The 22,675-nt window shown below is 44.1% G+C and overlaps 1 protein-coding gene across 2 annotated transcripts in view; it reads right to left on the bottom strand.

Moving 5' to 3' along the window:
- Positions 1 to 22,675, bottom strand: part of ARFGEF3 (ARFGEF family member 3) — a 173,475-nt gene that overhangs the window by 27,713 nt on the left and 123,087 nt on the right. For both annotated transcript variants that reach the window (XM_028121412.2, XM_088024244.1), the window contains 8 exons: positions 21,710 to 22,030; positions 19,454 to 19,587; positions 17,256 to 17,401; positions 15,484 to 15,663; positions 9,482 to 9,626; positions 7,828 to 7,950; positions 3,344 to 3,447; positions 1,491 to 1,635 (listed from right to left, as the gene is read on the bottom strand). In XM_028121412.2, coding sequence (XP_027977213.1) covers positions 1,491 to 1,635; positions 3,344 to 3,447; positions 7,828 to 7,950; positions 9,482 to 9,626; positions 15,484 to 15,663; positions 17,256 to 17,401; positions 19,454 to 19,587; positions 21,710 to 22,030 — 1,298 coding nt within the window. The remainder of the gene's footprint in view (positions 1 to 1,490; positions 1,636 to 3,343; positions 3,448 to 7,827; positions 7,951 to 9,481; positions 9,627 to 15,483; positions 15,664 to 17,255; positions 17,402 to 19,453; positions 19,588 to 21,709; positions 22,031 to 22,675) is intronic.

The following is a 22,675-nucleotide window of genomic DNA, read 5'->3' on the forward strand; positions in this document are numbered from 1 at the left end:
GAGTGGAGGGAGGAGACAGTGAGGGTGTGTGTGTAAATATACACAATAGATTGGCCATAAGCTAATACGGGTGGACATAAAGCTGGGTGATGGGTACATGAAGGTTCATTATACCATTCTGTCTAGGTTTATCCATGTTTGAAATTTCAATAGGGAAAAAAATTATTTGCTTTTGGAAACAAGAAGAGTAACATCTAAGAGCGTATCAATTTTTAATACTAAGTTGAAGCCTTTGCTTTCCATTCTTTTCTCTGAGCTATGCTTCATATATAATTATGAAGATTATAATTTCAATTATAATTGAAAGGTCTCAATGAATGATAATGTGGACAACGTGACATAGATCTTGGCTGAACTTTATCCATAAGAAGATGGGCTGCCTAGAAAAAAACAATGGATTAATGATTTGCGCAGTGGAAAGAGGATTGCTGACTGCTACGCGCACAAACCATTTACAACTGTTTTAAAGACTGTATTATAGATAAACAACATTAGCTTCTGTTTATAGTTGTCTGGGTTGGTGGTTTAAGAGGCTAAGTAAAAATTATTCTTAACTAATCATTAAATGAAACCTCTATTAGGCAACATCTAGCCAATTTCCACTTTAATTGTTCTCTACATTAGCTATTCTTTCCTATGGTTCTTCCTTAAAATTAGTCTCAACTAGTGAGGCTTTACTGTTTATAATCCCTATGGAAAACTGTAAATCCTCTCGCTACTCTAAGTGAATTTATAACAGAAAAATAAAAAAATTAAAAACGAATAAAAAAGCAAATTAAAAAAAAAACCTTCCCCAAAACTCCTTTTGCAAGGATTTGAATCAACCTATGCCAGTTATTGGTCCCCTTTAAGGATATAATTTCCACTTCTAGATCTAGAACAGGGCAGGGTCGACTGAATCAGAAGACAAGCATGAGCGTGAGTTAACCATGTGAAAATTTCCCAAAGTTACTAGACTGAGCTCCAATCCACAGGAAATTACATGGGAACTAATTTGAAACACATTCTATAAAATTATTCTTTTAATGAGCCTTCAGTTCCACCAGTCACAAATAGATTCTCTTCAGTAGTGGCTTAATTTCCCCAGTCTCTAACTAAATAGTCCTGCAGGAAGTAATTATATAATGATTGTGTTTCCTAGAAGGTATTAAAGACAATTACCAGCCAATTTAAGTACCAATGTAACCGCATTCCAATTTGCTAAATTATAGAGAATTCAGAGTTAGAAACTATATTTAGTGGAGTCTGCAGATCTGCACTGAGCTTGGATGGAGGCATCCATCTAAAAAGGATGGGTTTGGAGACAAGACATCAAATGATGTTCCTAAGCAGTCCATGGCAACTTTAGGTAGGCCTGTGCTATTAAAATTAAAAACGGTAGCAACATAAATGGATGATCATTCTTATGACCTATAAGCTACTGAACTCATGGCTTAAGCATCTCGGAATATGAACATAGCAAATAACCTAGTTCAGTCAATTTAACTCACCGGTGTCGTCATCAAAATCAGACAGGACCGACTCCATTCCATCCTCACTGCTCGCCGACTGCTCCTGAAGTCTCCGAGGCAAGCTAGCGAGTCGCCCACTAAGGAATATTGGCTTCAGGGGCATTTTGTAGATTTTGGCCAGTAACTAAATAACGAAATACCAAATTGCAATTATATATCGGAAAAGCTGCACTTGGGGAGTTAAAGAAGAATAAAATTGTATTCCAGCAATACTGGGGTTAGGGAAAAGCAGAAAAGCTCCCAATGTATGCAAGTTTTGAGGTTGTTTGTGATTTGGATTCATATGGTATAGCTCATGAGAGGCATCTATCCCAGGGAGCAGATGAAACAGCATTTAGTGGAAACAAAAAGGTAGAGGAAAAAGGCTCTAGGGATACTTTTTCAGCATCTCAATTACCTATGAGTTTTATAGCCTTTTGTAAACCGACCCAGGGAACCACAAAACATGTCGAGTTTTTGCCTATAGGAAAGTATTCTATGGGGATTACTGAGAAGAGGGTCTATAGGTAAATGGGGCACCAGACTGACTTCCCCTTCCCTTGCTTCAACACCAAGGCAATGAGGCCAACAGTAAGTGGGGAAAGGGAGGCATCTGTGGGCCAGCAGGGGGACAGATGAAGGTATCAGCAGCAGACATGACAGCCTGCCCTGGGTTCTTTGTTCCCCTCACTGCAAGAGCCCAGTCCCCCAGGAATCCTCATTAGTGGGCCAAACTCCCCAGGATCTTCATGGCTTAGAATTGTGCTTGCTGTGCTAGGGAAAGAGCTGTGGGTGAGGCAGACAAAAGTCCTGTCTGCGGGGGTCTTACGATGATCCTTTCACAAAGAATAAATAAAATTTTGGACATAAAGGCTATAGAAAAAATTAGGTGATACTAGAGTGACCAGGGTATGTGGGAGCGTTGGCTGTGAGCTGGTAGATACTTAAGCTCTGGTTTCTCTGAGGAGGTGATGTTTCAGATGAGATCCAGGAAGATAAGGAATGTCGCAAGGAGATGAGGGGAGAGGACATTCCGGGCAGAGGGAACAGCAAAGGCCCTGAGCAGTAGGGCGCCATGTATCTGAGGGGGAAGAAAGTCGGTGTGGTTGGAACACAGAGTGAGAGGGAAGGATCTGAGGGTGGCAAGGGAGCTGGGGTCCCGTCATGTGGGGCCTAATGGAGGCAGCTGGGGGGAAGAAGCTGGGGCTGGGTTATCCTTTCTAAAGCCCTGGGATTTCACACTAGCGCTGCTATCACCGAGGGGGAGCTTCCACAGACAGGAAGAGGCCTGGGGACACGACCTGCACGGATAGGAGGGCAACTCCTGAGAGCATTACTGAAGCCTGGGGGAGAAAGGGCTTCAGGAGGGAGCATCCTCTCGGGATAATGGCAATTACTGGATTTAGCACAACGAAGGTTGCTGTTCCCTTCGATAAGTGTGGTTTCATGGCCTTTCTTCACCGGATCTTGACTGAATGTGCCCCTCTTTTGTTTTTGTCTCTCTTCGATGGTGGCATCCCCACCGTCCACGTCCTATCACGAAGACGTCCAGGGCCTCATGACCCCTCTCCCTACAGCCTGACACAAATAGAGAGATTATGGCAGTTCCCGTGTCAGAGTATACGTGAGAAGTTTCAGAGATTTCAATTTAATTGTGTGCTCTAGCACATGTTTGTTCCTTTCTTTCTCTCCTTCACGGAAGGGGTGGGGACAAAAATTCCTACTCCAGATCTAAGCCCCCAATCTCCTCAGAGTCAGCAGAAAGTGTTTCTCTTGGGCTTCGACAAAAGACATCCGTGCCCATTTTGCGAGCATCATCCGAGGCGGGTTTCAGGGCCTGGAGCTCAGGGTACCTGAGAGCAGCGCCTGAGGTAATCCAGGGCCGGGAGGCACAGGTCTGGGGCCGTGGCTCCGGGTCCCGGGATACAGTCTCCTATTTCCTTACAGTCCACCTCCCCTGGAAGACAGACAGACAAAATTACTCTTGCATTCCCCTTCAATGGAAGACCTATTTATTCACACAGCATTCATTCATTAAATGTTGACTAAAATAGAAAAAAAAAATGACCCCAAACTTTGCGACCCCGAGAAGAATCCTTTCAGTCATTTTTTCCCATATGCATGTGTACATGTTAAATACAGTTGGGAATCATACCGTGCATCTTATTTTGTTGGGATTATCCCATTTTGTAACTCCCCTTTTCACTAAACCACACTTTTCCCGTATTCTACCACAATTCCTTCAGTGGCTGGCTGGTATTCTTTTGGACCTGGGCACACCGTAACTCCCTTCATCGCGCCCCTGCTGCGGATGGTGTGACTTTGAAGCTAGATGAGCAAGGACGATCCTGGCAACAAGCCATGCACTGGGCTGGAATGAAGCACTAGGCCTCTCTCTGGAAAAGGACCCTTTTGCTGCCAGTGCTCTGCACTAAATGGTGATGATAAATAAAGCCCCTGGGTAGAGTCTAAACATCTGGGGCTTGGGGATGGAGACTACGGAATTGAATTGAAATGATTTCTATTTTTTTGTGGTACATATCTAGAGATTTCGCAGGTCTGTAGAGGGCATCTCGATTTTCTATAGGTAAATAGTAGTTGAGGATTACCATTTTTCTTCTCATGTAATGAATCTATTCCTGTACTTTTAATAAAATCATTCCATGGTACTGTAATTGTTTCTAATTGTCTACAGTCGTAGCCACTAGGCATCCTCCCCTGTGGGTAAACAGACCTAATTACTAGGCATTAGTTAAAATTCAGACAGAGAGGCATATTTCTCCTTAAAAAAGAAAAGATAAACATTTGTATTTCAGATCAGGGATTGGCAAACTTCTTGTGTACAGGGCCAGACAGTAAATACTTTAGGCTTTGCGGGTCACCCTGTTTTTGTTACAGCTTCTCAAATCTACCGTTGTAACCCGAAACTAGTTATAGACAAATGACCATGGCTGTGTTCCAATAAACTTTATTTATAAAAACTACCAATGGGTTGGATCTGGCCTGCAGGCCATTGTTTGCCAGCTCCTGGTTTGGATTAACATATTTTACAATATAAAAACACAGACCAGGTCAAATTCATGTTGAAATAACCAGGTGGGAATTAAAAATAAATTCATTTCTTAGCCTGTTGGTCAAAGTGAGCATCCCAGTTTTTTTTCTTTTTTGTTTTTTTTAAACCAAGGCTGCTGCGTTACACATCAAAGTCTATACAAATGGCGCCCCCTGGGGGCCGGGGCGGGACACAGCCAGCATGGCTAATGGGACTCAACAGTTCCCACAGACTCCACGCCCCATACAAGTAACTCCACCTTATAATTCACAGAAAAAACCATCCTCCATGTGCATACCGATTATTCTGCCTCTCTATTTGCTGCCTCCAACTCCCTCCCTAAGATAAAATCTCAAATTTGTAACTTGCTCCTAGGCACCTCCACTTGAATGGAATTTCACAGAAGCTCAACCTATCCAAATGTCCAAAGATAGAATTCATTACTTTTTCCTCTCCTCCACACCTAACCTGCTCTCCTTTTGAACGCCTTATTTCTGGGTAACACCAGTCCTTGTAGGGGGAGCAGGGAGCCATGCTCAGTTCCTCCTCGCCTAGCCCCCACTGGAGCAGTGCCAAGCCCCACAGATCCCACCTCCACCACGAGCCGGAGCCAATCCCACCCTCTCTACTCTCTCTCTGCCTACAGCCCCCCATCGCCATGTATGGGGACACGAGGCTGCCAGAGTTCAGTTTCTAACACTGCATGTGACTGTACCACTCTTAGCGTCCTTCCCCACACATTCTAGATCCTTGATGTGGCACACAGAACCCTTCCCAACTGCCCCCTTCCTTTCTTTCCAAATCATCACTCACTTTGTGGGTACCTCCAATGTACCCTGTTTTTAGAAAAGCAAACCTATAGCTTACTCCACAAAGTTCAAATGTCACTTCCTCTTTGAAGCCTGCACCGGCCCCCACTATCAAACATCTCTCTCAGCTGCTTCTTTATTTCTGCTTAAATGTCTTTTGTTTTTTTTTTTTTTTTCTTTTTACTAGCCTCCACGGAAGTATTCATCTTACTGAATTGTAATTATTGATTTATGTGTGTTTCTGAGAAGAGGCTGTGAGCCTCTCATAGGCAGGAAGCGTGTTTTATTCATCTTTTTACCTTCAGAGTACCTGCAGGCTGCCGTACCCACATGGCAGGCACTCAACAGTTCACTGAATGAGAGAATGCCAGTAATGATTCTGAAATGAAATATAAGGCTGTGACACAATAGCAAACGCATGTACTGGTCTCTGCTCCCGGTTCCTGGCACAGAGCTTCTAAAACCCTTGTAATTTCCCAAGCAATAAGAGTACTAGAAGCATCTTGCCTTCTAATGTTTGGTCTTTGACTCCAATTCCTGACACAGAGCTCCTAAATCCTTGGGATTTCCTGGATGATAGGAGGGTCTTCTAATCAAGGCAACACGTGGTGGGCTGTTGGATGTGGACTGGCCACCAGGAAGACCAAGCCACGACTAGAAGCTTGAAGTGTTCAGCCCCTATCCGTGTCCTATGGGAAAGGGCCTAGAAACAGAGTTAAAGATCTATCCTGCCCACATGATGAAGCCTCCATAAAAATTCCAAAAGTACGGGGTGCAGAGAGCTTCTGGGTTGGTGAACACAACTCCATGCTGGGAGGGTGGCACGCCCCCACTCCATGGGGACAAAAGCTCCTGTGTTTGGGACCCTATGGACCTCGCCCAATGTATCTCTATCTGGCTGTTCATTTGTATCCCTTATATCCTTCGTTATATAAGAAACTGGTAAACATGTCCCCTGAGTTCTGTGAGTTGTTCCAACAACTAACCAAATCCAACGGGTGGGGGTCATGGAACCTCCGAAGTGTAGCCATGTCAGAGTTGTGGGTAAACTGGGGACCTACCTTTGTTTTGGCATGTGAAGTGGAGGGGGCAGTCTTGTGGGACTGAGCCCCTAAGCTGTAGAGTCTGAGCTAACTCCAGGGAGTGTCAGAATTGAATTGAGTTATGGGACACCCAGCTGGTGTCGCAGAATACTGCACGGTGTGAGACCCCCCCCCCACCATCCAGTGTCAGAGGACTATGAGTGTGGCGGCTGGGGAAGAAGAAAGGAGATACCCAGGAGTGAGCTTTTCCTATACAAGAACTGAATTTTCTACTACCTGACACAAAGATCATACTTTAAGGTCTTCTTATGATGGAGATACTAAATTTTTTGGTTTCTATTTAATGTAGAGCAGAGTTAAAAAAATAAATAAAATCTGATGCTGTTGTTCACAAGAAATCTTCCTCCGAAGCCTAGTTTGTAAAATTGATTAGCAAGTGGCCATGGTTGTCCTTCTGCTCAGTCCTCCGTTTCCCGGGGTGTACATGACAACAGAATGGGGCACATGGAATAAGTGATAGACTAGAACAACCATGGTGTACAGATCATACTTGTTGCCTCTATCCTGAAACTTGCATTTTGCTCCTGCTCCCCAAAAAGGGGAATGTGAATGAAGTCATCTAGCTTCTTTGTGTCCGGTCTTTTTCTGCAAATGAACTGTTGATTATTTAGCAAAAATTAAAAAAAAATTATGAACCATATATTGTCCTTCTTCCAATTGTTCTTAGCCTCAGGGTCTAAGAGCACTCCATGGTGAGGTTCTCAAAACTTTAAGACTTAAGTGGCTTCTAAAATTTTTGGTTTCACTAACTGCCCTCCCTTCCATTTCACCCCAGATAAACTTGTGCTCTATAAAAAATCTGCTACAGCAGGTCATGTTGTATAGCAAGACTCTACTTTGTTCAAGCATTGCTAAATTAAGTGGAAAATCAGCTTGGTAGTCTGTGAAACACACAAGGCCTCGAAGAAGGGGGACTTTTACCCTCCAAAGAAATGTTACAACTAATAAGGCCCAGGGGGAAGCATCCTTAATTTTTGTTTAGGAGGAGCGGGAAACTCCAGCTCAGGCTGCTAATTACGTGACACCGACTACAGCGGCTCCTGCATAGGGGCGATTATCGAAAATAATGCTGAATATTTTAAGATTCAAAATGAAGTTGGAGTAAAGTAACATATAGATTGAAAATATGCTACGTTACAAGAGTATTCCAGGCACATGATGAAAAATAGCAACCCTGGACAGAATCCAAGCTGCTTTTACAGTAAGCTTTCTGCTTCTGAATACACAACACACACTGCCATCTGCTTAAAGCCCGGGTGACTGGCTTCCTTGCTCCAGGCGGGCAATGGGCCTGTCTCCAGGGCTTTCCACACAAAGTCATCTAGGAGAGGGCCCCCAGCTGTCACGAGGGATGAAAAGAAGACTCCACTCACCCAGTCCTTTGACAAACTTCATAAGGCACATGATGTAACTTGTGGCTGCATTAGCAAAGACCTGGATGTTGTCGGTATTGAGAAACGCTTCAAATACATCAAACACTGGAGCCTGGCCTTTTCCTAAGGGAGGAAGGTTGTAGAATTTTAAGAACATCAAGTCTCTACCCTTCAGGTTGCCCATACTCCCAGCACCTTCCATGGGGTTTTGGGAAAAGACCTACTACTGGAGGAAATCCCTGGCCTTTTGACGGGACGGGGGCGGGGCTGCAATGCTGTCCTCAGCTTTGCCTGAAGGGGGAGCTGCAGGAAGGTTACAAATGCGAAAAGAGCTCCAGAGAGAGATGAGGGCAAAGCCCGCTGAATGCAGCGCTGAGGTAATGGATGGGTCTCCAGGGTATTGAAACATGCAGGCCTCTGGGATTCTGAACACATAATTATAGGGAAGGGAAGGTTTAGATAAGCCCTGATGGCATATACTAATTGCTTCATAACTGTGCAGAAGAGAGTTAACAGGCTCGAGATTGCCTTAGAAAGGCCTGCTTAAGAGATCAGCCCTTGGCCAACATCTGGGAACTTGGCTCTCAGAATATTCCCAGGCAACAGTTAACTGATGAAGAGTGATTCACTGTGCCTAGGTTATGCAAACAACATGGGTTATTCTGAACACGTGCTTTCCTTTGGGGAGTCTGAGATTTTGGTAGGTGCTAGGCAGAGGATACCTACGTGGCCGGCTCTTAGTTGGGTCTCCAATGGGCTTTGCTGGGGAGAAACATCATACTCATGTTGCTGCATTTTTCACTCCTGGATCAGAGAATGCTCTGTGGGACCCTCAGGGGAGGCTGAGAGCACATGGAAGCCTGCACAGGGATTAGCCCTGATTCTGTGTCTTCTGCCCTTAGAATCTGACTTGTCCTTACTATGTTGCCATGATAATCTTAGTGGTGAATCATGTAATAAATCTGAACCATGCAATAAGACTTAGCATACCTGTATGCTGGGTCCTGTGAGTTCCCTGGTGGGTCTCTGGACATGCTTTATGGGTCCCCATTCATTTCCAGCTAACCCCAATTTTCCTAACTGGGGTTCAACTGTGTTATGATGCTTTTCTGCTTCTTATGCATAAGCCAATAATGTTTTCCTTTGTGGCTTTAGGTATTAACTCAACACAGATATATATAACTGAAACAACAGAAGTGTCAGCATTTTGTCTAATCTGTCAGTAAGAGCAGGGCCTGATAACGCTCAGGGTTCTTGGTCCGCCAAGAGAACTCAGAATGTGTGTCTCTGCTACACCAGATCATTTCCCGCCAAGAAAACATGGCTGAATAATAGCCTTCCCTGTTGTTCAGTTTCTTTTGATAGCATGAAAATTGGCATCAAGAATTCATACTTTATGACAAAAATCATCTACACATTCTTCCCTCTCACCACCCATATTTAACATAGTACTGGAAATACTCCCCAGAGCAACTAGGCAGGGAAAAAAAATAAAATAAAACACATCCAAATCAGAAAAGAAGGAGTAAAATTGCCTCTTTGTAGATCACATGATCTATTTTACTTAGAAAATCTAAAGACATCACCCAAAACTTTATAACGAATAAATGCATTCAGTGAAGTTTCAGGATATAAAATCAACACACATTCTTACCCATGGAATAATCACCAACCAGATACTCCTTCACCTCAGACTTGTTCCCACTGTGCACAGTTTCCAGCGCACTGAACAAGGGCCTCCATCCTGACTGGATTTGCGTGGAACAAACTTCAACTAGCTCGCCAATGGATGTGACAACCTGGCAGAGGCAAAGGAGATGGCACTTAAAACCTTTTCCTAAAAAGAAGCAGGAAAATTTCTGGGAAGGGTGATATACTTCTCTGCTTCCTATTTCTGGGTTAATTTCAGTGAAAAAAAAAAAAAACAGAGTTCAGCCAAACCCACTCAAAACCCTTCTAAATAAGTAGCCATATCGCATTAATTTGCATTTTGCTAATGACTAATGTTGTTGAGCAACTTTTCACCTGATTTGCCATCTGCAAATGTTTTGCTGTTTTTTAAAAACTTGGTTTTTGTCTTCTCATTGTCTTTTTTAAAAGAAAGATTTATCTATTTTAGAGAGAGAGAATGTGAACGTAGGTGGGGAGGGGCATAAGGAGAGGGAGAGAATCTCAAGGAGACTCCACGCTGAGCGCGGAGTCCAACATGGGGCTCAATCTCAGGACCTCAAGATCATGACCTGAGCCAAAACCAAGAGTTGGATGCTTAACTGACTGCGCCACCCAGGAGCCCCTCATTATTGTCTTTTTATTAATGAGTTGTTGGAGTTCTTTACACATTCTAGGTTCAAGTCTTTCCTCAGATACATGATTTATATTTTTTTTACAACTTTGACTTTGTCTTTTTATTTTTTTAATGGTGCCTTTTGAAGAACAAGTTTTTAATTCTGATGAAGCCTAATTCATCAATTTCTCTTTTTATGGATCATGTTTGTGTCATTCCTAAGAAATCTTTGTCTAACCCAAGGGCTCAAAGATGATTTCTAGTAATATTTACCATATTGGTGTCCATTTTGCCTGATGTTAATACGGCCTCCCTAGCTCTTTTGTGGTTACTGTTTGCACAGCATATCATTCTCAGTACTTTTACTTTCAATCTCTTTGTGCCTTTGAATGTAAAATCTGTCTCTTGTAGACTGCATATTGTAATATCTTATTGTTACAGCCACCCTTACAATTCTGCTTTCTGATAGTTTAGTCAATTCATGTTTAACATCTTTGAGATATAAATCCCATACAATAAGATTTACCCATTTATATTGTACAATTTGTTGTTTTTTTAGCATATTCAGAGAGTTGTGCAACCATCACTAATCTAATTTTAGAACAGTTTCATGACCTGCCTGTGCTCCCAAAGCCAGCAAGTGCTAGCAGTCATTCCCTCCACACAACCCTACTCTCTGCCCTAGGCAATCACTAACTTACTTTTTCTCTCTATAGATTTGCTTATTATGGACATTTTACATAAATGAAATCCTATAAACTGTGACTGGCTTTTTTCATTTAGTGCAATGTTTCCAAGGTTCATTCATATTGTAGCACAAATCAGTACTGATTTTTATTGCTGAATAATATTTTATTGTGTGGAAATACCACATTTATCCATTTATCAGCAGATGGAATTTAGGTTGTTTCCAACATTCTAGCTGTTATGAATAATGCTGCTCTGAGTGTTTGTGTCTAGATTTGTATGCATATATGTTTTCCTTTTTCTTGGGTATGTACCTTCTGAGGAACTGCCAGACTATTTTCCATGGCAGTGCATTTAACCTTCCTGTCAGTAGCATAGGGAAATTCCAACTTCTCCACATCCTCGTCAAAACTTATCTTTTTTTATTGAAGTTATCCTAGTTGGTCTGAAGCGATATCTCATTGTGGTTTTGATTTGCATTTCCTTAATGACTAAAGATGTGGCGCATCTTTTCACAAATACATATTTAATACTATTAATATGGTCTTATTTACATCTGTCATTTTACTATTTGTTTTCCACATATAATGTGTTTTTTTTGTTTCTCTGTTCCTCCTTTACTGCCTTCTTTTGTGTTAAACACATTTTTAGTGTATCATTTTAATTCCTTTGTCTCTTTTTAATTTATTTTATGTGTTATTCTCATGGAATTTGCCCTAGGGATTATAATATGCATCTTTGATTTATCACAATATTCAAGTTAGTAATGATTTAATTCTAGCAAAAGATGGCAACTTTGCTTCTAAATAGTTTCATTTTCTCCCCCTTCTTTCTGCTATGGTTATTTATATCTTTATATTTAATAAATCCAAAAACACAGTGTTAGAGTTAGTGCTTTAAACATTGTTTTTTTAAAATAAAAAGGGAAAAAAAATACACAATCTTTTTATATTTACCCAGACACCATTTCTTCTTGTGAAACTGACTTACTCTGTTGTTTCATCTCCTTTTAGTCTGAAGGAATTCCTTTAGTACTTCTTATAGGATAGGTCTGTTGGCAAGAAATTCTATTGATTTTTGTTTATCTGAGAATGCTTTTACTTCATCTTCATTTTTGAAGGGTAGTTAAATTATTCTAAATTATTCACTTTCAATATGTCATTGCATTGCCTTCTGGCCTTCATTCTATCTGGAAAAGCAGCAATTAATCCTATTGTAGTAATGAACTGTTTCTCTCTTGATGCTCTGGAGGTTTCGTTTTTGTCTTTGAGCAGTTTGACTATATAATGCATCTACTGTGGCTATTTTTGTTTTGATGCTAATTGGGGTTCCATTATTTTTCTAAATATATTTTCTGATTCTTTCTGTTTCTCATCTTTGTCTAAACTCCCATTACACGTAAGCTTGACATTTTATCACAGGTCTCTAAGGCTTTATTTCTGTTCAAACAATCCTCTCCAATCTTTTTTTTTTTTTAAGATTTTATTTATTTATTCGACAGAGAGAGACACAACGAGAGAGGGGACACAAGCAGGGGGAGTGGGAGAGGGAGAACCAGACTTCCCGCTGAGCAAGGAGCCCGATGTGGGACTCGATCCCAGGACTCTGGGATCATGACCTGAGCTGAAGGCAGACGCTTAACGACTGAGCCACCCAGGCGCCCTTCCCTGTTCACTTTTAATGAATTTGCCACTTTTAGTTGCCAAACCAGTGGTCTTTTTTTCTAAGTCTCCTTTATTTTATTTTTAAAAGATTTTATTCATTTATTTGAGAGAGTGAAAGAGCACAAGCAAGGGGAGCGGTAGTGAGAGAGGGAGAAGCAGATTCCCCGCTGAGCACAGAGCCTGATGTGGGGCTGGATCCCAGGACCCCAGGATCATGACCTGAGCTGAAGGCAGACGCTTGACCGACTGAGCCACCCAGGCGCCCCTCTAAGTCTTCTTTAAGTCAAATCTGTCCCGTATAGTAGAAAAGCTGCTGATTTTCCAACTTAGCTCCACACTATTCTTGCCAATAGCTTGATAGTAAAGGTGATGGGACAGTCTTGGGCAAGTCACAGACTTCCACTGTTCTTTTTTTTTTTTAACTTTAAATTTTTATTGTTATGTTAATCACCCTACATTACATCATTAGTTCTTGATGTAGTGTTCCATGATTCATTGTTTGTGTATGACACCCAGTGCTCCATGCAGTATGTGCCCCCTTTAATACCCATCACCAGGCTAACCCACCCCCCCACCCCCCTCCCCTCTAAAACCCTCAGTTTGTTTCTCAGAGTCCATCGTCTCTCATGGTTCGTCTCCCCCTCCAATTCCCCCCCTTCTTTCTTCCCCTCCTGCTATCTTTTTTTTTTCTTAAAATATATTGCATTATTTGTTTCAGAGGTCCAGATCTGTGATTCAACAGTCTTGCACAATTCACAGCACTCACCATAGCACATACCCTCCCCCATGTCTATCACCCAGCTACCCCATCCCTCCCACCCCCCACCACTCCAGCAACCCTCAGTTTGTTTCCTGAGATTAAGAATTCCTCATATCAGTGAGGTCATATGATACATGTCTTTCTCTGATTGACTTATTTCACTCAGCATAACAATGGAATATTATGCAGCCATCAAAAGGAATGAGATCTTGCCATTTGCAATGACGTGGATGGAACTGGAGGGTGTTATGCTGGGTGTTAAGACTTCCACTGTTCTTAACCAAAGTTCTAGCAAGAAGTATTTCTAAGCATGAATGCTACTCAATTTGTTGTCTGTCCTTGGTCAATTTCCAGAAACCTGAAACTGTTGCTTTTGACAAATTTGTCCTCTTTAATACTTGATTTTTGTGAGGAAGCTTCATTAACTTTTTCATGCCACCATAGCCCAAATCCCTTCTGTTCTAAATCTTTCTGAACACATTTAAGCACAGTTATTTTACAGTCTATCTCTGATAACTCTGGATCCCTCGCTGAGCATGTGCATATATAGGTGTGTGTGTGTGTGTGTGTGCCTATTTTTATTGTTTTTCTTTTTGTTGTCAGTGACATGTTATTTCCTAATGAGTCTGATTACTTTTGATTGTATGTAGACACCACACATGTAAATCAAGAAATAATCTGAATCCTCGGGATGATGTCATCTTCTGCCAGAGGGCCGTTTTGTGCTATGGGAGGCACTAGAACTAGCAAGTTGTCTAATCTCATGGTAGAGATTGGGATGATTTGAAGTTGGGGATTATTTCCTGTTATGACTAGTTTAAGTTTCACTCTTCCTCCTAATATGTCCCTTTCTCGTCATGGCTCTGTACCAAGATGTCAGGAAGTTACCAGACTTGGTGGGTCCCAGATTCCAGTTTTGGTTAGTTTCTCAATCTTCCAACTTCCTTTTCTGAAATTAGTTGATTCCATTTTTAGGAAAAGTAGCCTCCAACACCAGGCACAGCCTCTGGCTATTCTCTTTCTCCTAGATATTGGCCTCATAGTTACTCACTGCCTTGTTGTGTTCCAATACCTTCCAGTGATTAAAAACATTTTTTTAATCCAACTTTTCCTGGTTGTTCCCTGTGGAAAGTTGATCTGAACTACTTAGTTCACTATGATTGAAATCCTCCAACTTAGTCTTTAGGCATTAACTCATATTTTCATTGCTTTCTTTTGTTTCATTAAAATATGACATTCCTATTTAATATTTTGCGGGAAGGATACCAACACTTCAATTCTCTTCAGTCCTGACTGTGCCATCTGTTGTTTCAGCAGCTTACTCTGACTATTGCCTTGTTTCCCTGTGTGTTTTGTAATATTTTGGAAATACTGTGAACTCACATATCTGGGAACTTTATTAGTGGGATTCTTATATGGCTCGAGTTGAAATGAGTTCCTCTGGGGGAATTTCTGTTGGTTTTTTTGTACCATACCTGTACAAAGCTTCTTAGACTACCAAGGTGGTGTAATTTCATAAGCTGACCTGCTAGAAGGGCTAGCTTGTAATTTTAAATCCCGTAGAGTTTTGTTTGTTTGTTTGTTTACCTCTACCAAGAGCCGATGTTCGAGAGAGGCTGCTACTATCCTCAGGAGGGTGGTATTGGGTTCATTTCTAATTCAACTTTGGCCTGAGTGAACACCAGTCTTACACGGTCTGCCTTGAGATTTATCTCCTGTTCCTGTGGCCTCAAGAATGTGATAAGCAGGACTCTGCTTCACCTGATGGCAAATACCCTCACGGCAAAACCAGGCTTAGGACTCTACTTAGTGCTCTGGCTTCCCATTGTTACTTAGTTTTGGACATCTTAGTATTACCTTTCTCGCCAGGAATTTTTAAACCTTTATTCAACCTTTCTGGTAGATTTTAGAGAGAGAGAGAGGAGGATCTATCTGTGTTTGTAGCCCACCATCATGCTGGAGAAGAAGTGGACAGTTAGTTTCCTTACCATCTGTCTCCCGGCAGAGGGTAATGTAGTGATTAAGAGTCTAGGCTAGGTATGTCTAAGTATAGACTGGTACAGCTAGATTGCCTAGGTTCAAACCCCAGTTCCACTAATCATTAACCATGTATCAGCTAAATTGCTTAACCCTCTGGTCACAGATTCTGAAAGGATGACTGGAAAGACGAAATATGCAAAGGCCATAAGGCAGCACTGGCCAGGACACTAAGGAAGGGCTGCCTGAGACGTTGGTGATGCTGACTCCCACGGCACACTGACCTGGTCTTGGACATCCTCATCACACAACTCCAGCTGCATGATACGCTCAAAAGGTCGGAAAAGTGCTTCATTAAAGTGAAAATGAGGCGGCTCATTCCAGTCAGTGAGAACCTCTGTCAGTATATCATGGATGAAGGAAACGGCCTTCTGAGACACATGCCTTTCCTTATGGCAGGCAGCCTGCAAAATTCAGGGGAGAGTAGAACACCATCAGGACTTTACACAAGTAAGAAAACGGTCTCTTAAGTTCCTAACCCATTTCATGTGGGGAGGTAGAAGCAGCAATTCCGTTGAAGTAAAAAAAAAAAAATTTTAATTAAAAAAAATCTCCAAGGGATAAGTATAGATGAACAGCACACTAAAGTTGAATTTTTAATAATTTAACCAAAGATCACACACAACTCCAGTTTCACTTTAATATTTCTGGAAAAATAAGAGTTTCTAGTAATTTCTTTTCTTTTCTTTTCTTTTTTTTCTTGTAACATGACAGTTTTCTTGGGTGGTAAAGAACACATGGACTATAAAGACACCGGAACCTAGTCTGGGACCTGCCTATGGTCTCATTTTAGCCATGTTCTGAATATGATCAGATGTGTCACCTGTCCCTCAAGGAAGTGGGCCAGTTGCCCCAGAGATGATCTAATTGGCTCACATCTTTGTATGCATGCCCTCGAGGAGCCCTCTCTCACATTGACGCTGGGCTTGGATGTGTGATCTGCTTTGGACAATGGAATAATACCAAACATCGTATCAGTAGAGAACTGGAAAGTAGCTCTGATTTGGGGTTTGCCCTCTTGCTTTCCTTGGAAACCCTAAGAATTCCATGTGAATGAGCCAGAGCTAGTCTGCTGAAGGGGGAGAGACCATAGGGAGAGGCCCCTGTGTCCAGCCCTCCTAATCAAGGCTGTCATGAACCAGCTGACCCCAGGTGCACAAGTGAGGCAAGCTGAGCTCAGCCAAGCCTGGTTCAACCCAGCTCAGATTTCTGACCCACAGAATCAGGAGCTAAATAAATGGTTGTTGTTTTATGTTGCCAGATTTTGGGGGTGGTTGATTATAGCGTAACAGATAACTGATACACACTGTTTTTCCATGACCAAGTTTGTTATTTTCTACCTTTTCTTTACTAGAATGTTCTCAGTTTAGTGAACTAGTTCCACAAGTCTTTATTTGATGAAGTAGCTCTACCAGATTAATGCTAAAGAAGTAGTAAGCATCACTATCACTGAAAAACAAGGCAACAATTTTCCCATCAACTGAGAAGTAGCCAGTCGTCATGCACTGAAGTGCTTGGTTCATAGGATATAATTTATCACATACACCACTTTGTATGAGAGTGAAAGGGGTCCTGTATTAATTTTGTTGGGAAAACTAGGGCGTATGGTTTGCCTAATTACAGAGTACTTCCCAGAGTACATTTAGCTATCAGAAAAGAAAGACTGGCAGGAACAAAAGGCATTGTTATAATCATGTATAAAAGTGAAACTCCAGCTTCAGGCTGAAAGTAAAGCATAAACAGAAAGCAGGCTGTGGGAGGTACCTAGCCAAGTCATGAGAATGTAAAGAAAGAGGGTCAGGGTGACACCAGGGTGGGACTGCCCTTTGGGGGTGATTCTCTAGACGCCATGATGTGCCATCAGTGACCTATGATGTTTGTGCCCAGGTGATGGGAACCTTAGCCTTGCTCTTCGCCCACGCACCGCCTCGAAAGCCCTGTGCTGGCTCTGCTGCAGGACCTCCCTGAGCTTCGCTTCCTGCTCTCAGGGGCTCACCTCCACCAGGTGTGGGGCCACAAGGCTCCAGCAGCGCATCACGTGGAGCAGTGGCCGCGACTTGCTCCGCACGATCCTCAGCATGGCATCCCCGAGGCGGAATAGGTGGAGGGCGCTTTTTCGGTCTTGGGTGGATTTAACCTCTCCTGGAAGAAGGCAAGACCACAAAAGCCATGAAGCCCAAACACAGGAATAGTTTGACCTGTTCAAGCAGAGGAGGAGGATGAAAATCAAAGGGGATGAAAAATACTCAGGGTGGTAGGATTAGTCAATGCAGGCCAACTGAGGGAGGAGAGGACCCTGGATTCAAGGGAGACGAGGCGGTTCACTCAACACCTCTCCTATCGGCCGCCATATCCCCAGAGCCTGCCGCGACAAGTGTGAGCACTGCTCGTGGATAAGGGGGAACGGCATGGTGGTTAAGTAGGAGGGGTGGGGAGCCAGACTGCCTGGGCTCACCTCCTGGCTGCACCGTTCAGTAGCTGGTTATGCTGGACCAGAGATTTCTCTCTCTAAGCTACGTTTCTCGTCGTCAAAGTAGGGCTAACAGCACTTACCTCTTAAAGTTACTTTAAGGATGAAATATGCAGATACAAAGTGGCCTATCACAGGGCCTGGCACATACTAAACGCCCCCCACTGTTAGCCATTAACGTTACTGTTGTCACTCGCCATCCACTTTGCCAGTCCTTAATGGCACCTCCGAAGAGCTTGCCAAGCAGTTCAGGCCCCTTTCGGCCCAGTAACATGCTTTTTGAACCTGCTCTGTCTTGCCTCGGTGTACTCCTTGCCTCCTCGGGTCATTTGCTCCTTCTTTGCCCTGTGCCCTTGGTCTTCTCCCTTTCCATCACATTCTTCTTGCTCAGGTCCTACTGTTTCTCCTAGTTTGCCCACAAAATGCTGATCATTATCATGCTCTTCCAGTCAGAAGGCTCCTTTCTAATTAGTCTTGCCATATCAAATAAACTTCAAAATGACAGTAATAATAGTCACTGACATTTACTGGATGTTTATTCTGCATCAAATGCTGTGTTGGTGTGTCTTTAATCCCTTTAATTTTTAAATTAAACCTTAAACAAATGTGATTGCTGCCATTTTACAGATTAGAAAATTAAATGCCAGAAAGGTAAACTGACTCACCTAAGACAGTGTAGCGGGTGAATGGCGGAGGCAGCATTTTAACTCCTGTCTGATTCATTTCAAAGGCAAATGCCCCCTCCGCCTCCTCCTAGGTCTGCTGCCTCTTCCTGACTCTGCTCCTCACTTTTTTGTAAGCTGAGAGCTTGCTGGTTTCTCCAACCCCAAACACTTTGAAGGTGGCCCCTAGGTCCAGGGATGCTCTGGAAGTCCGATGGGTCTGGGAGGTTGGCTTTATATAGCTAAGCTTTTAAAGTCTATTAAAAACCAGCAGGGAAGGGACGGTGCTTCTCAAATCAGAATCTGCAGTAAGGATCCAAAGGCCAAATATATACACTGAGAACTTCAGATCCCTAAAGATGGGACCACAAGAGGCTGTACAATCCAACCTGCCAGCACCGTGCGTCCCCAGCACATAGCTCCGTGGCTCTGCCCAGACCCATCGGGACAGAGGCTCACTGTTTTGGCACGACAACCTTGGCTATGGATGGACCGCTGTGAGCAGCCTGCCACCCGTCTGGGACCCTTGGGCAGCTCCTTACGATACGGCTCCCTTCGTGGTCCTCATCAGTGGAGACGGTGACACTGACCTATCATTAGGGATATGCCTCGATAGCAGTTTTTCTAAGAGTAGCAGGAGGCTTCTCCCCCTTCCACTCTTCTCTCCCACCAGCCCTGGGTGGAAACAGGAGCTGCTTCTGCAAGCGGCTGAACTGAAAGAAGCAAGAGACGTGGCTCATGACATGGAGATGGAGTCCCATCCTCACGGGACGCTACCTGCACCCTGAGCAGCCACATGATTTTCTCTGTCTCAAGCCCAGAGCTTGGCAGAACCAGCCGGCACAGCTCCGGTGGGGACAGGTGCAGCAGTGGCCACAGCATTTCCGCTCACACAGTCCCCAGCATGCCTGAAAACTGGTGACAAAGCTGCGCTAGACCTTAGCCAGGGTGACCGTGTGGGACGGGGATGTGGATTCAAGTCTTCAGGTAGGCCGCTGCTTTCAGAGATCTGGGCCACCTCCTGCTGATCTGGCGGCACGGTCTCTTCGGGGAAGGAATTACCTGGCATTGCCAGGGAGTAATCCACTGTATCCGTGACAGAATGGAAGAGCTGGGACTGCGACGCTTTCTTCAGCTGGTAAAGGAACCCTCCCAAAGCCATCAGGTTCAACTTGTCCGTAGCATCTTCAAAGAGCCTGCATGAAACAAATAGATTGGTTACTTGGGGACAATTCTGTGAAGTCTTTGTGGTAGAATGATGATGGTAATTTCATTTACTGTGAGTAATATAAATGTGTAAACACTGTAAAGAAATGCACATTATACTTCTCTATTTTTACTGTGTATAAGTCTGCTCTAACTAGGAGATTTTAATCTAAAGGGTACAGATCTTTAAAAAAAAAAAAAAAATCCTTGTTTCCCCATGGCTTAGCTCAGCCATGCTCGGCACTCATGAAATGTTTGGCAAGAAGTTGAAAACTGGCAAAGCATCACCCCCCTGAAACTGAGTCACTGGGAATGGAATCCTTAGAATTAGCTTTAGTTTCATAAGCTTTATGATAAAAAAATCCACTAAGTGAATCAAGGCTTTTGCTGGGCTACGATCAATGAGTCTAATGCTGGGCTTGGTCTTGAGAAGGATACAAAACCAAAGTACACCCAAACCTGTAAGCCCCCTGGGGGTGGGGCTACCTTTATTACTGCCTCTGACTCATACACCCCGCGCCCTGGACATGGTGGGAGCTCAAGTATCTGCTAAAAGAACAAACACTCCCTAACATAATGGACCTCACAAGTTCCTTTTGTTTCCTACTCCACTGGGTGCAAATATTTCTAGCAGAAGCAGCTGGGAAGGAAGAGGGGAGCACAGGTAGCAGGGCTTAGGGAAGGATCCGAGGCTCACTGGAATTCAGAAGGTTGGCATCCGACGTGGGTTTCTATGGCCAGCCTTCCGCCACTCTTGGGTCATCTGTTGCCTGCTCTCCAAACCTGTGCTCACACCAGAAGGGCAAGCAGCCCGGTGGGCTGTCACAGGCTGGGCAAGGAGAGGGTCTCCAACAGAAATTGAATACGGAGTCCCTTTTGAAGAGGTTATATGAGATGTACAGGTTTATAAGATGGGAATTAGTGGATTAAGCATTCACAAATGATTGAAACAAAGACTTTTTTCTTGTTCCAATTTTAATATCACTTAGTGTCTGGGTCCTATTAACCGTTTCTTCTCTCTCGTTCTTAGTAAAAGAACAGCGATGAACATTATGTCCCACCTGACGCTTGTATACTACTTTCCAGATGCCAAACACTCTCCCAGCCACCTTGTTGGATACACCGGGAAAAGAGAGTACTGTACTAAGTTAGTAGATGGAGAAACTGAGTCTCAGCATAACTATTTATACAGACATGACCTTGCAGTTGGTTAGGGTCAAAGCCAGGAAAGAACTCAGGTATTCTGAGCCCCCGTGAGTGGTGTTCTGCTTTCCCAACCCTGGCTGTCAGCTCCCTGTATAAACTTCACTGAACCGGGGCTGAGGGCACAATGACCCAGCGTGGACAGTGCAGTGAGGTGAGACTACATGTGACTGGTGACCAACAGCAGTCTCAACATCAGAAAGTGTCACCACTTGGGGTTGGGGTTATTGTTGAGTTTAACCTTAACAATGGTTAAAGAATATATCACACTCTGGGTGTGGGAATATAGATAGTAACTATCATAAAAATAATGGATTTTTGGTGGCGCCTGGGTAGCTCGGATGGTTAAGCGTCTGCCTTCGGTTCCGGTCATGATCTCCAGCGTCCTGGGATTGAGTCCCTCATCAGGGGTCCCCGCTCGGCAGGGAGCCTGCTTCTCCCTCTCCCTCTGCCTGCCACTCCCCCTGCATGTGCTTTCTCTGTCAAATAAATAAAATTTTTTAAAAAAAATAATGGATTTTTATCATTTACCAAGCCCTGTCCTAAGTGCTTCAAGTGTAGTAATTGATTTAACCTCACGGCCACCCTGTGAGAGGCTGACTTTATGGCCTTATCTGATGTGAGGCAATCAGGGCCCAGGGAGGTGAACCTGCCCAAGGTCACAGGGTAAGTGCAGAGCGCCAGCCCCAGGGAGCCTGCCTCCAGAGCCTCCGGTCTTAGTCAACAGACAGCAGTTCATTCTAAGTGTGGGGCATGACGGGAGACAGAGGTGTATTTGAAAAAAATAAAAAAGAGGCGTAAATGACTGGCCAACCCATCTAGTGGTCCTGGGAGTGATCTGAGACAAGAGACACTGGTGCCCTGCGGGAGCAGTACCTCCGGGGTGTGGGGACCATGGTGCGCTCCTACCTGTCAGCCTGGGTGGACAGTGTGAGCACGGCCTTGGCGGCGCTGCTCCCAGTCATGAGGCTGCCCCCACGGAAGTCCGAGGCCCGGCCTCGGCTGCCTTCCCTGACCAGCTCTTGGATGGAGAGCGGCTGGATGACGGGGGCCGCGCTCAGGGAGCTCTCTGGCTCTAGGCTCTGCTCTGGGGCCGAGCCCTCGCACTCTGGGTCCCCAAGGAGTCCGGAGCCCCCTGGTGCCTTCTGGGGCTGGCTGATGGTCAGAGGGGGCTGAGAGGCGCCGTCGCTGAAATGCGTGTGCTCCAGCGTGCCCACGTATTCACAGACCCTAGACACAGGCACAGACAAGCAGCTGTTAGGCCTCGTCGCTCAGCAGGCCAGCTCTGTAAATCCCACAGTAAGGGAAAGAAACCCCAGCCTGCTTTGCAGAACCACCCCCCCTGGCCGCCAATTTCCTTTCTTGTCAGGGCCACCCTTCTCTCTCCCCCTTCACTATCCGTATTATTATTATTATTTTTTGATTTGGACTAGATGACCTGGAAGTGGGGTAAGGATCCTCAGATTGTCTTCCTCTGCGCTGGGAGTAAGGTGGGTAACAAAAGCCCTGTTCACCCAGTTCCATCCTGTCCAGCTTATTGGCTTATTTGGACTTTGGATGCCTGAGGGAATTTTTCCCCAGGGGCCCTCTCCCCCTCTCTCTAACCATTTCTTCTCTCTCGTTCCTAGTAAAAGAACAGTGACGAACATTATGCCCTGATGAGGACTCAGGAAGCGCTTCTTGACGATCCCAGCCTGAGTGTGCATGTGGCTGGCAGGCCCTCTAGCCACAGCCGTGTGCTGACTGGCCTCAACAGCTCCTACAACTAGCACTGGGGGCGGGGGTGCCCTAACCACAGCAAACACAGAGAAGTATCACAATGTAGGGTATAACTGCCAACTTCCAAATTGTTTGTGCCCAACAGACCCTGGGACT

This window comes from Eumetopias jubatus, unplaced genomic scaffold, assembly GCF_037043125.1.
Source record: "Eumetopias jubatus isolate StellerSeaLion01/CBP00866 unplaced genomic scaffold, mEumJub1_p1.0 scaffold_6, whole genome shotgun sequence".
Classification (NCBI taxonomy): domain Eukaryota; kingdom Metazoa; phylum Chordata; class Mammalia; order Carnivora; family Otariidae; genus Eumetopias; species Eumetopias jubatus.